This window comes from Poeciliopsis prolifica, unplaced genomic scaffold, assembly GCF_027474105.1.
Source record: "Poeciliopsis prolifica strain line A6 unplaced genomic scaffold, Auburn_PproV2 SCAFFOLD005, whole genome shotgun sequence".
NCBI lineage: Eukaryota > Metazoa > Chordata > Actinopteri > Cyprinodontiformes > Poeciliidae > Poeciliopsis > Poeciliopsis prolifica.
In genome coordinates, this window is record NW_026562380.1 from 9,229,282 (window position 1) to 9,244,346 (window position 15,065).

Sequence of the window (15,065 nt, forward strand, 5' to 3'; positions counted from 1 at the left end):
GTGTCTGGCTCTGGCTAAGCTCTTAAAGTCTTGTTTCTAAGAAACATGGAGCAGAGCAGCGAGTGATGGACCCAACGGTTAGATGGAGAAATTGATAATGATCTCTTAGGCCCAAGCGATGAGGAACCAAACCAGAAACATAAACTCATTTTCTATTTGATGTCTGTGTGTCAGTAGAAAGACGTAAAAAAGAAAAAAAAAAAAGCCACACAAACCACTAAAGGGAGGTGAAAGGGCAGAAGAAGTCAAACATCTAAGCTGAAGAAACTTTTCAATCCACTCACTGGCTGGACACATTTACAGTACAGCCAAACCACCAAGACAACAAGGGTTTCTCCACACGCTGACTGTGTACAACCACAAAGTGACAGAAATATTGAAAGCAAAAGTGGTTCTGAATGTGAAAGGGAGAGTTTTCAGTCCTAAATGTCTGGCCACGAGTAAACGAGTCTTGAACTCGTGCACATAACATCATTCCACTCCCAAACTATCAAACAAACAGAAAACTCTCAAAATCGCCTGCACTTGTAATCATCCTTCTATCTGCGCAATAGTAACCTATTTCTACCTGAGATGTTCCAAACTCTAAGTGAACTATGTCTAGAATAAGGCCATAGAGTAAGTCTAGCCTGGTGCTGACAGCCTCTGGCCTGGGTTAGACGATAACCTTGAACAGGCCATGGCCACTCTTCATCTCCTCCCAGCACAGACGGCCTTATTGTCCCTCCCCACTACCCCCTCAAATATCCCCCTCCAGCCAATCCGAGACGGGATGAAGGCTTAGCACACCTTTCAGCGGCTCTTTGACGACAGGGAGACAGAACCCACACACCTGATAAGTGATACCCGTTAAGTTTTATAGGCTCTGAGCTGTGAAAGAGCGGGTGTCCACGAACTGCTTATTTATGGGACGCCAAATGGGCGAAAAGGAGATTTTGTTCTTCCCCACCAGACAATAACCCTCGGGTATTTGCACAGTGACATTGGGGGTTGTTTTAACTGCAAAAGTCTGCTTTGTTCTAAAGCTTCAAGGACATTCCCAACACATTGCTGTATTTTTGCAAAAGATTACAGTCTTAGAATTAAAACAAAATCTAAAAAAAGAAGCTGTCAGGCCATGATGCAAATGAATTCTGGTACGTACTTGTAGTAGCTCGTACAGTGGGCATAGATACGTAGCTTGTCCCGAATGACTCGCCCTGGTTGGGGCTTCCTCTGGAGTCCAGCGACTCGGACAGCTAAAACCCTCGGACCAACCAGACGCTTGAAGACCAGCGAAAACCAGTAGTCCTGTAGGAGCCAGGCCAGTAAGACACAAAGAGAAGTACACAATTAGCTTAATTTTGCAAAAATTATTTTAGAAACACAAGTATGCATCCACCAACAACCATCCAGCACTTTTAAAAACATAAAGCTGTCTAACTAGAATCTTTCATTTGTCAGCTTGGAGCAAACTAGAAACTGGTTCAAGTTTTAGATTGAAACCTCATTTTCATTTTAAAGCTTATCTGCTTTTTTTTTTTTTTTTACTTTTACAACATGTTATGGGTCTTCAGAGTCTCTTGTATGTTGCATCAGATCACAGCAAGTTGTTACTTTGTTTTAATAAAGATGCACAGAGAAACCAGTTTAAATGTAATACTGAAAAGTGCCTGACTAAGCACAGCAATGAAAAAAGCTTGATTAAGGCAATAATTAATGTTCTCTCAATGATAAATGCTGATTTTCTAATACCAGACGAGCTGACCATGCTAATTGTGTGAATCACAAGTATATAACTCGTAAGCTTGCTTAAAGTATCAGCTCTGTAATTATTTTAGTTTATTTTAAAATGAAATATAACAACATAAATATTTTCTAATTATATTATTATTTAAATAATTAGAGACCAATCACAACAAGTAGCCTCAAGGAATGCTTGAATTAAGCTCTTTTACTATAGTTTTTAAAGAAAACTTTAAATCAGATAAATTAGTATTGGCCAGTCAGATCTTTACCAAATCTGAAGAACTCTGATCTTTATACTGTGATTTTATGTACAAATGAGCTGCTACTGCTGAACTCTGCCATGACAAACCAAAATGTCGCCTTAACTTCCTGGTAACCCAGGCAGGTTACCAGGAAATTCTGGTGATGATGTAGAAAGGTTTGGATTTGAAAAGTGAGAATGAATACTTCATTAGAAAAGCATCTACACGTGAAAACATGAGTGAGAGTGAAAAGTAAAGCCCGAACAAAAAGATATGCCTTAAATACCACATTTTTACAAACTATTGTGGTTCATCATAAATTGCTGTTTTGCGTTATCGTTAATAAAAAGTTCACCATTCTGCGTCTCACTCTACAGACTACACAGACTCAACACCTCTTCAAGAGATTCAGAACAACATGTGCTCCTCAGGAAGTTCCCATGCAATCCTGCATATGGCAACATTTAAGGGCTTCTTTTTTCCACGCAGACTTTAACTTAATTTGCTGCCAAGGCATCGAAGAAGCAGAGCACAGTATAGAGCGGGATATTGTTGACAGTGGCCAGAGGGACTGATAGATGAATACTCAGTCAGAGTTATGATCTATCGTAATTACATCATGCGTAATGGAGACTTTCTGCTTTCATTTTATTTTCAAAATTTATGAACAAAAACAAAACAAACAAACAAAAAAAAACAGCCGCAGATTGAATAATTTTAGTACACAACTGCTCTTAATTGTCAGGCAAAATAGCAATAGATTTGACATGATTAAGATATTGTTGTGAGAAATATTTTCCATGGTGCTGAATCTTTATTTTGCCTGTTTGGCTGTTTTCTTGTCAAACTGCCTGCTGTCTCCCAGTCTTCCCCAGACTCCCCCGTCGTAGACAGACAGAAAGACAAACATTAAGCGCAGGAGCAGCCAGAACGAAGCAATCCAGTCAAAACACAATTTTAAAAAAAGCTGAGAAAGCAATGTGGGCACAGCAAAAGCTGCAACAAAAGCTCTACACAAGAAAAGCCTTACTGCAGATACCAACATAATAAAAAAAAAATTGCATTCACAATCATTTCAGACATTTTAAATTAAAATTAGATGAAGGCCAACTATATTCCTCCACCTCCCTGCTTTTGACTGTAAAGTAAATATTGTTTCCTCTTTACATACAGGAGCAATATGTTCTCCAATACAGCAGATGTCTGCTCCTTAAGGAATATATCTTAGATCATCATCACTCATCAAAAAGACCTAACCACCCACCTCTGGAGACAGATAGCCAGGTCACCAGGAGGAAAAACAACAAAGAAAACAGGAAAAGGGAGTATGATTGAGACAAAAGGATGTGAACAAGAAAAGAGGAAGAGAGAGAGAAAGTGGGAAGGAAAGTGTGGAAAAAAGATGAAGGTGTTCAGTCCTTTAATGGGCTGGGGGCTCTGAGTATAATCTACCAATGGTGGAGTCATCCTATAGGGGAAGGGGCCAAGTCATAAATTTTACCCGCAGAAGACAGGTTGGCCCTGCAGTGAATTCTCTCAGCAGGTAGGCTTGCACAGCCATCAGACATCCAGCAACGTTAAAAGCATTGTGATCCTAGCGGGAGCTCAACATTCCCAGAAAAATAATGGAAACAAGAAGCAAAGCAAAATGAGGCCATCTTGATTGATTGATAGATCTTAGTTAGAGGAAAGCAAGCAGACTCCTGCTTGAGCTATCAAACATAAGTCAGATTTAACAGATACCAAAATACCATCTGCAAATTTAAAAGGATTTTTGGTATTTCCAATAAAGATTTTAAGAACTAAAGCAAAAAAAAAAAAAAAAAAAAAACAGTTGACAAAGATTGCCAATCCATTAGAGTTTTTAATCATTGTTTAAACTAAGATTTAAAGACAATATTATATTTTGTATAGCTCGCAAATAAATATGGATTAGTTTTAAAATGACTCACTTTAAAGTGATGTCCCCAAAAATCAAAAACGCCGTAGACATATACTATATTTTTCTTCCTGGATGGTGAAACCATAGTAAAACTTGCCTCAGCTGCACACAGTGTTGTAGGCTATTTTACTAATTCCCTGCATATCAGTGTCTCATGTTCCAGATCTCTCAGCGGCCGCCTGTCCCACACAGAGAGGCACACAGTTACGATGAAGGTAAAGGGGAGCGCTGACACTGTCCTGAGCTCTTGATAAAGGGCTTAGGTTACATGGCATTTTGCCCCCGCGTCTGACCACTCATCGCCACTAAACACCTTTCATCTCAGCTAATAGCTCCCACGGGAAAGAGCCAGAGGTGCTATCGAAGGACTGGGCTTTGCCCAGAAACGTTTCAGAGCCTACTGGGATCAGCTTGGTCAGCTCCTGTTGTTGTGATGAAAGGCCAAACAGTGCGCATTATGTTTAATCCTTGTGTAGCTGAAACAAACTTACAGGTAAAGGGTTAAAGTTTTGATCTACAAGATGTGTGTATCCGTAGTCAAAGAACGAGTGCCGCAAAACCACATCAATGCCCTGCACAGCGGCCACACCCAGCGAGTTCATCCACCTGGAATGGGTGGAAAATACAGAAATTTTAGCAAGTGAGATGGAAAATAAAATACACTAAGTGAAGATAAAATAAAATATTAATATTAATGAATTTTTTCTATTATGCCACTTACAGAAAGCTCGCACCATACGTCTGAGAGAGATTGTTGATGCCACCGGCCCACGCTGGTCCAAGTCCACCCAGCCACACCTTCTTCCCCGGAGTGTGTGTGTTAACAACCTGTAAAGAGCCGACAAAATGCAAGTGAACACAACAAAGGTTTGGATGGAGGTCTTGCTGTGACATCGCAACGCATCGACAGTTACTAAAAAAAAATTAATCATGTTCAGAGTGAAAGAACGAGTTAAAGTTAAGTAAAGGAGACTTGAAAAAACAAATCACCGGTGTAACAAAACCAAGTAACTTTTACTTTAATATACATTTATAAAACTTTATACACATTCACCAGAGTGTATGTGTATAAAAGATTTAGACTAAATAATTTTTACAATGTAGAACGTTTGCATGCAATGAAGCACAAAGATGACTCGTATGTATACTCGCTCTCAATATGTCTTTATATGATGAAGCAAAGCAAAAAGGAAAGATAGATGGCTTATACCGGGAGCTTCCCAGTACAATCACTGTAAATATTATTCTATTCTATTCTATTCTATTCTATTCTATTCTATTCTATTCTATTCTATTCTATTCTATTAAGCCAAGGAACATAATTTATCCTTCCAGCTCTCAGTTGCTGAAATGTGGTTCAGGTTGAGATCCATATTGGAAAACCTGTCTCTGTTATGAATGTTGGTGCTGGGAATGGTTGCTTCATTTCCCTCAGGCTCTGAGCTGTTTCTCTTTTGTAAATCAGCACATTTGGCACAGAGGTTCATGTTGACCATAACGTTTCCAAAGGAATAGAAAAGGTATTTTATAAATAAATTGAATTATCTTTTCATATCTTCTCCTCGACTTGGTCTGCAAATCTAACTGAAAGAGATTAAAAGTTGACTAAAGACAATATTTATGAATATTTGAAACATACGAGAAAGAAAAGTTTTGTATAAGATGCAAAAAAAGATAAATGAAATATAGATATATAATTTTGGGTTTCGTACAATGAAGTCCGTCATTGAATTTTACACCACAGATACAGAGAAAATGTAATCCACAATGATTATTTAGGATTTTAAAGGAAACATTAGTACCTTGGTGACTTTAGCAATCTGTTCCGTCAGTGTGTCCAAAAGACGGGTCTTTAGGAAGTCCTCTGCTTTTTTTATTCTGCCATCCATGAAATAACTGGACAAGAAAGAAAAAAGACATGATCAAAGAAACAGACCTAGAAATTAATTAATCTACTGCAGGATTATTTTTACTACCCTAAAAACTATTAAATTAAATCCATCATTGATTATTTAAAATGGTTCTGGTATCAATCCTCTTCATTCCCACAATTATCATACCAAATTTAGTTAAATAATTTTATATTATGTAAAGGAAAATTGTCAAATTTTCAGCTTTTTGATTACAAATATTTATTCTGAAAAATTCAAGTTATATCTGCAAAAATGTTTATAACATAATTAACAAGAAGGACAAATTACTTGTTATTGTGATTTAGCAGAGCTGGCCCAAAGTTGCCACAGACCCTGTGCAGAATTTAATGCAGGGAACCACTTGCTGAAATGTGCTATACAAATAAACTTGATCGATTGATTATTTAATAAGTAGCAACAAATAATGACTGTTAGCTTAATATTCGCAATGAATATTTTTTGTGTCAGCCCATTCACACAATATACACATTTACAGTGTATTACATAGGTGTCACAATCAATAAATAACAGTACATTGATATGTATTTGTCTGTTAGTTCAAATGTAATTAAGATAAATGCAGTTAGTTATGAATTTTCCACCAAGAGACAATAAATAAATAATTACATACCTCAGGATGAATAGATTGTTAACAACAATAACAACTGACAGGTTAACTGGCACTTAAAATCAACCATGACATTAATCATCTTAGCCCCTTTCACTGAAATTATCCGGGAGAAACTCCAGTTTATAAAATAACTATTTTTATTCCTGGACAGATTTAATTATCCTTTCATCTTTAATTGTTTTCTGTATATTTATTTCTAATGTGAATGACATACTGATGGATTTAAGGAAATATTTTATGATTTAATTATATTTTAAATTATCACTCTTGCTCCTAAAAAGTATAGTGTCCATTATTGGGTATGGACAACACTGCTAAAGTCAGGCGAGTGGTGTATAATAAAATTGATCACGACTGCATAAATTATTTTGTAACTATAATGGTCAGAAACCATTGAAACATCAATAAAATGCTGAAACAACAAAATCATATCTTAAAACTAGAGTAACATTTTTAATCTTTTTAATAATAATTGGTGAATTGAATTTAGAAATTGTATTTTCTTATATTATTTAAATTAACATATACAAAAACATATAGCTTTTTGCTTTGTGTATTGAATTGTGGCAGTTCTTCCCCTTCATTATCAGTCAACCTGTCCACAATTTTAAGTGTGCTACAAGTCCCCCAGCACAGCAGGGGGCCCGAGGGCTGCAACATAATCTGCTTATTCCTCTAGCTGGCTCTTCATGTTTGGTGTAGTGTGGCACAAAAACAAATTTCACAAAGTTGACCAGTGACGTTTTAACTGCACAAACTACACAACTTCACAGATGCAGCACTTTAAAATCTAATCTAAGAAGTCTCATTTTCATTGGCCTAAAGTTGTTATGGTAACATGTCAGTTAACTTCAGTGCTATAAACAGAGACTGACATAACTGACACGGTCAATTTTGCTGCAGCACTTTGACAGTCCAGCTCCGTGTCAAAATGCTGGACTGCATCTGCAGAGAAACTGGAAGTGCTGGATTTTTGCTGAATGAACAATGCAGAAAAACATCTGCAGTGATCTCGTATGCAAACAGATAAAGACATAAGAAAAAAGGAAAATGAAAAATGATGTTAAAAGACCATGATGAGAGTGGATTTTGTTGATAGTTAGAGTCAAAGATCTGTGTAAGATATCCCTGCGGGCAGACCAAAAGCTATTCCAAAATCTCTTTCAAAAGTTCAAGGAAAGAAAATAAGAGAGCAGCCTGCAGTTCATATTTCAGTTGCCATAAAGATACACCATCACATACAATGGCTAGCAAATGCATTAAACTTTATTTTACATTGTGTAACATTACCGCTTCATATCAATGCATTATTCTAGGATACTATAGACCAACACATATGAGTGGATAAAAAGAAGTAAAGAAAAAGCTGTATGATTTTCAACATTTTTCACAAAAATGTTACAAGTGTGCAGTGGATTTTACTCCAATAACTTTAAATAGATTCCAGTATAGATGCTTTTACAAGTCAGGTGAATTATTAAACTGAGTCTGCTTATTTGTATTTTAATTCAAACCATCTAACAAAAATGGAAAAAGCTTAGCTAAACTAAACTTCCTGTCAAGAAGTGTCTCTTTACCTAAAAAGACAGATCAGGGAAGTATTAATCAAGACGCCTGTGGCAACTCTGGAGGAGTTGCAAAGATCCACAGGTTAGATGGAGACTCCTGCATCACTGCAAGGTTAAGCAGATTTTTTTTCTATTTCAATTCATAAACTTTTCCTTTCCTTCATAAATATCCACTACACTGTTAATCTATTATATCAAATTTGAATGGATACAGTCACATTATTTGGTGAAATATGACAGAATATGAATATGTGAGTTTGCAAAGCAATGGGAATTTGTCATAAATACATTTCTAATTCTCTTTTTCACCCGTCCAATTCACCAAAGCCAAAGAGTGTTTAAATTTTTGTTTGCACGTTAAAAGTATTTGCTGAGTATAAATTAGAAAGACATTACTGTTAAGAGGGTGTGATTTTCATAATTTCATGGAAACACATTGCAAGCAAAAAGATCAGCTCGTTTTAGCTGTATTACAAGCTACAAGTATAATGTTTTAATTCTTTTCCCCAAAATAATTTAATTAGGGTCTGGCATTTCAACCTAAATGCCAAACTTAAAAGACAACAAGACAATAAAATCTTGTCAAATGTCTACAAATCCTGTCATGGAAAATCTGTGGAAATGACAAACAGGTGAGTGAAAGTAATTTGAACAGAGCTGCACTTAGTTCATGCAGGGTGAGGCGGTGTTGCAATCCGAGCTTAGACTCATTGAAATTTTCCTCATAGCAGTGGAAAGGCCCCAAGCTCCTGGCCTCAAACTGTAAACAATGCAGGGATTAAGTCATACCAGTTATTTGGCTATCCTTTCATCTTTCCAGAGCGCTCACAATAATTCTTCAGGCCAGATCACAGAGAAAAAAAAAATACCATCATACATGTGAACAAAGCAAAAAAAAAAAAAGTGACCGGTTTTTAAAATTCCAAGATAACAGGTTTTACCTTAACACTTATCGTTGTTACTAAATAGCATTAAAAAAGGACATAAAACATCTGACTTGGTGTTTTAACCAGAAATTACAAAATCATTGCTGGTTTAATGAGTACAGAAGTGTTTCTGCAGCATTTAGAAAGATCCTTGCGTGGTGCTACCCTACTGGTTGGTATTGGATCAGCCAGAAGTGTTTTTATTACAGTTTCTTATTTTTACTTTCTTTGAAGAACTATTATGTATGCAAATGAAAACAAAAACAAAAGAAATATTGAGTTTTGCAGATATGCCAAGCGCCTGGACATAATAATTATTCTTTTCTTTGCAGGAAAATGGGAAAGCTTGAAAGCCTGAGAACATCATCCTAACTGTGACGTACAGGGTTGGCAGCACCATGGTGTGTGAGGTTTGTAGGACTGGTACACCTTGCAAGATTTGTGGCAGTGGAAAATAAGATGGTGTGGAAATATTGAATCAGCATCTCAAAGCATCGGCCAATAAGTCAAAGCATAGCTACAAATGGGTCTTACAAACAAACAATGACTCAAATCACACAGCCAAATTAGTTGTAAAGTGGTTTAAAGATAATTAAGTCAATGTTTCTCTCTGTTGATGTTTTTCTCTGATTTGTTTTCAAAGTCGAAATGAAGTGTATAAAACTAATAGTAGTAAGTTGTATAGTTGTAAAGATTTTTGTTTCAATGTGAAGTTGGAACACCCTCCATGTCAGATAATAAAAGCTTTACAAGGAAGCAATTGTTTGAACTGCAGTTAATTACTGTATTGATATATAAGCTAAATTTGTCATCTGTCATATATTTCAGTGATTTTTATTGTATAATGTGTGTTTTTAATGATGGGGCTCAGGAAGAGTAGCTGGTTTTAAAGCTCAGCTAATGGGGATCCTAAAAAATAAACAACCAACAAACAAAGCTAAGAAACTCTAACTACCTGCTGTGGTGAAGTGACCACTCAAATAGGACACTTAACCAATCTTGAACAATCTATTTGCAAGACATGTTGTATCAGGAAATATCCACCTGACGTGACCAGGAAGGCGGATACTCAGACAGGAGCTTGTTTTCTCTTATGTACCACTGTGCAGCTGAGTCTTATTACCAGCTTAATGAATCATCACCCAACAACAAAAGGATATATTCCCACCAAAAGGAACACCAACAGGAAATTTACAGCCCCTCTGTGAGCTAAAAAGCCACAACTCTTTATCATCTCTTTAATAGTGCATCTGCAGTAAAAAGTGAAAGCGCTATAAGATGCAGCGTGTCTACAAGTAAAGCGACTCTAGGCTTTATTGTGTCATTTTGTTTAAACTTTAAACCACAGCAAATAGTAAAAGTGATTTTCTTGTGATTCATTTCAACTCAATTCAATTCAATATATTTTTATAGCACCAATTTACAACAATCTCATTTCAAAGCGGTTTACTAGACAAATGGATCTAATTCACATTGAGAAAGGTGCAATTGGAGCTGCGATTCACGTGATAAACAAAAGAAGTACTACTTTACATGTTTAAGGCTATCGTCCATTTTAGTAAGCCTCTTATTATGGTAAGGTTCAACAGTGAGAGGATTGCTTCATACAGATGTTTTTGCTGCTAATAACCTCAGCTGGAACAGTTAGGCTAACATTATGTGCTCTGCTCAGGGGCATCTAAACAGTGACTCTCCTGTAAAAGGGTAAATTTGTCTCCTTTGCTTTACTCACTCATATTTTCACAGTGAGCTGCCAGGTCTCACACTTTCGGCTGTTAGAAATCTCTCACCATGAAGCAACCCCTGTAGGTAAGAGAGATGACTGTATATGTGCTTGGAGGGCCTGGGTGTAGTTAAGTGTTTGATTGAAGTATATGTTAGTCTAAAACCACAAATGTCAACCTCATGGCACTGTTGGAGGAAAAGTAATGGAACCAACACTAGGATTCAACCTCTGGGGAGTGTACGTGTTTGTAAAAAGCTTCATGGCAATCTATCATGTAGCTGCTGAGGTTTGTCAGCGTGGACCGAGGGGACAGCCCAACACCGCTGCTTTTAGGGTAATACAAATACCACTGCTGAAGAAGTGTTATTTCAAATACCTAAACTTCCAGGTTCAATTTCCAAGCCGTGTCAACAGTTTGGAATAGACAAAAACTGCTTACCAGACAGTGAGCAAATAAGCAGCGAAGAACAAAACATTCATGGCAAAAAGTTTTCATTCCCTTTCACCTTTTTTTTTATGCTGTCATGTTACACATACAAACACAAATTCATTGTGGTATTTCATGTGACAAAATACTACAACAAAAACTAAAGGATATTCAAGACGGTTTTGAAAACATATGAGATGCTCCTAAATGACAAAAAAAGTGAATCCAAGTCACAATTTAATCTCAGTATAATAACAACTATTTTAAAGGGGAGTGAAGTCTTTTTTGAGAACATTAGATAAACCAAATGGTCCAACTTTACAGCACCTACAGTCACAGTCCTGGCAGAGAGACTTATTCTGAAGGATTTTAAACATATTGTAAGGATATTGGAAAAAGCATGAATTGATAACTGTTATTGCTTCAATTTTTCAGTTGCAGATCTTTTTTGTCCACAATGTCAGGGAATCTGAATAGAGTTTATAGAAGTATGTGTGGAGATAAATTACTTTAAAATAATTTAAACCTACTGTATATTTGAATTTAAAGTTATTTTTATTCAACAGTGTTTGTCTCTGTATAAAAATCAGACTGGCATCTCAGAAAAGATAAAAAAAACAACAACCCCACTACGTACAAGGTGTTTCATTTCTGAAACGCTATAACGGGAATTATATCTCAAATGAATACTTGAGAACATATGAGTCTTTATAATCGCAAACAATGTTGAAATAAAGGTACCATTTATGATCCAATTTGGTTGAATCCATTAAATTGCAATAAAAAGACATAAAATTTTGTGGTCGGAACATGAAAATGTGAAAAAGTTGATTGAAACAATAATTGCTTTTGCAAGGCACGGCAATAAATGACTGCACCGTTTTATTGCTTCCATAAATAAGTTCTTATTTTTAATTTGATGTGAGCAAATAATTAAAAAAAGACAGAAATAAGTAGATGTTTTCTTCTCCAGGTTAGTTAATTGTGCCATAATTCTCGTAAAATCTGGTCTAGGATTATTGAAAGAATATAAGCAAACATTCTATCCCATGCAGTGATTCCCACTTTTTTCCAACCCAGCATGTCTCATTTTAATGAAGTGCAGCAGGAAGGGTTATTCATTCAGTGTTTTTTTCTTCAGCCTGGCATGCTAAATTCTTCCTAGGTCCTCTGAAAAGCATTTTGCAATTTAATAACAGAAAACCTCCACTTACTCAGACTTACTCAGCATTGAACTTATGACAAAGCTGCAAATCTGCTTTATTTTTACCATTACCTACATGTCCTGCTCCAGAAAAGAATTTTGACAGAAGTGTTTTCTGATAACATCAAACCAAGTAAACAGAAAGAAAATACAAGCCAACTTAAGAGAATAAATTACTAAATTTTCTCCTTCCAAGATTCTCAAATATCTAAATACATACCGAATAACCTTCAAAGACAAAACTATTGCAATGGTATAAAACCTGAGCTGTAGACATGTTAATGAGTGTGCTCAATTTTTGTTAGGTTGGCTTCTTTTATAGAGGTCAGAGTTTCTGTCACGCAACCTGGTTGGCCTGGAATCTGGACCTTGAGTGTAAAACGGGCTAATTGACGAAGAGAATGAACCAGAGCATATGGTTTGATTTTAACCGTGTGGGTGGTGATCTTCCAAGTCTTACTGACAGCCCCTTCACCTTCCTTTTCTTTTACTAATTAGACTTGACCTTCACTATGATGACTTGACGACTGTTCACAGTCACTTTTGGTTTGCCTGAGTACAAGATGAATGTGTCTTTTCCAAGAAATATTACAAATGTCTCTGGGTAGATGCAAATCTTATCTGGTAGAAAATGCTTGAAAAGGTTTGTATGTGGATCATACTAATGCCAGGTGGAATTCATTTTCAACATTTTGATGTTGTTTCTTTTGCAAAATTGTTCTTAATTGTTTATAGTGGCTATTTAAAATACTTAAGTGTTGCAATATTTGACTTGTTGTTCATTCCTTGAGAAGACTCCATCAAATTGTTCTTTCTTTTTGTTCATGTTTTCATTCATTGAATAGAAAATAGAGATAAAAAGGGTAAAATACCTACTGTTGCCACGTAACAGCATCTATAATTGAGCCGGCATTCTTCATGAACCTGAAATTTAGAAAATAAACAGTTACATAATATTTTATCTCTTACAGTAACAGGTATAGCATGTATCAATTTTTAAACATTTGTACACTACATTTAACTGTAACCAGCAAGACTTGTGGATGAAATAATGCGTGACATGATAAAACCTCATGTAATATAGGCTACAAATTGGGCTAACAGTCATCAAAAATCTTTATTTTAAGCTGCACAGAAAACAAGTGCTTGTTAAAAATATTCAATTAAGAAGCCAAACAATGTTTTTTTTTTTTAATAAATGTAAAAATTAGGTGCTAGAATAAGCACACATTCTTGAATTGGTTATTTAACATAAAACAACTACTCTTTAATTAAATCAAAGACAATTCATCCAAAACTATTATCTACTACTCTGATATAATAGATTCAGATGTCTACATTTGAAACTATACCAGAACTAAGATTGCATATATTCAATAATTAAAATAAAACACACACATTCACATTGGGTGTACTAATGTTAATTTACTATGCATTTTCTTTAATCTAAAAACAAAAAAAAAAAAAATTATGAGCTGCAAAGTTTGTGAATCCACCAGGACATGTATTTGACTAGTCTCTTAATCAGCAACAGTTTCCCACAATTTAATTACATTGTTTCTTTGCATGAACTTGACTTTTCAGCACAGTGAAGCAAATGTTCAACATCTGTTTTGAAATCAAAAGATTTAAGAAAGAGCCTCAACTGCAGCACACCAAGTGAAAAAAACAACTGGCTTTGTGTAAAAAGTCTTTATGGTCAAATGAGTCAAAGACTGAGCTGTTTGGTCACAGTGACATCAATACTAACCAATATAATTGCTCAAGTGAAACACAAAAACAACAAAGTCCTCAACAAAACTGGTTTCCTTTTCTCCTGAGAACTCAAAACAATCATTCAATTCATGCACTTGATCATGTTGAAATCAGAAAAATATTTTGCTATCAGGAATAAAAGTATTTGTATAAATTTATGGCAAAATGATCAACTTATTTGGCAAAGAGATTTAGAAAAACCTTTTCAACTTACAAGTTTAAAAGGTCTACAAGGACTTTTTATGGACATTAATCTAATATCAGCTTTCAAGTTAAGCCAACCTCTATCTTCCTTCAGCGTGCATCTTAAAGTAGATTAATAAGGTTGAACTCACAACAGCAATAAGATCTTTTAAAATAATTAAATATATTGTGAACCATTTCTCCTTCTTTGAAATACTTATCCTGCAAACTAACATAAACAAAGCTCCTCCTCTTATCTGTCTTATTCCATCTGAGGCTTTGCATCTGTGCGCGTTTTCACCTGATCCAAATCGCTCCATATTTGGGGCTTGAAAACACGCCAGACATACCTTGAAATGTGTCTCCAAACACCTTGTCACAAAAACACAACTTCCACCACTGTGTCTTGTTTAGTCTTGCAGATCTGATATTTGGACTGTTGAGTCGTTCAGAATCAAATGAATCTTATTTGCTAAAAGCAGGAGAGTGCATGGGATGTCAAACACTACAGCTGCCCGCCTCGTAACAGTGTCAACCAGACAAGAAATGTCGCTTGTTAAATATGACACCAGTGACCCACAAATACTCCAGCTCTCTGTTCTTCATCACATCCTATAATTAACCTGCACCTTTTGGATTGTTTCTCAATAATTTGCTCAAACATTACAGAGAAAACACATGTAAAGCATACAGGAGCATACATCTTTTAAAATGTGGCATAGTTAAGTTATTATGGAGCTCTTAATGCTTTCCATAATGAGAGAAACCTGAGTTCAAGGAAGATAGAAACTCGCATAACTATTTTTGTAACATTATGTTT

General features: G+C 35.7%; 1 protein-coding gene across 1 annotated transcript in view; it reads right to left on the bottom strand.

Annotated features, from left to right (window-relative positions):
• The window catches only part of hpse2 (heparanase 2), a 61,502-nt gene that overhangs the window by 6,829 nt on the left and 39,608 nt on the right, over nt 1-15,065 (bottom strand). Inside the window, exons 6-10 of the mRNA XM_055029485.1 lie at nt 13,184-13,231; nt 5,715-5,808; nt 4,634-4,740; nt 4,404-4,518; nt 1,145-1,290 (exon numbers count right to left, since the gene is read on the bottom strand). Coding sequence (XP_054885460.1) covers nt 1,145-1,290; nt 4,404-4,518; nt 4,634-4,740; nt 5,715-5,808; nt 13,184-13,231 — 510 coding nt within the window. The remainder of the gene's footprint in view (nt 1-1,144; nt 1,291-4,403; nt 4,519-4,633; nt 4,741-5,714; nt 5,809-13,183; nt 13,232-15,065) is intronic.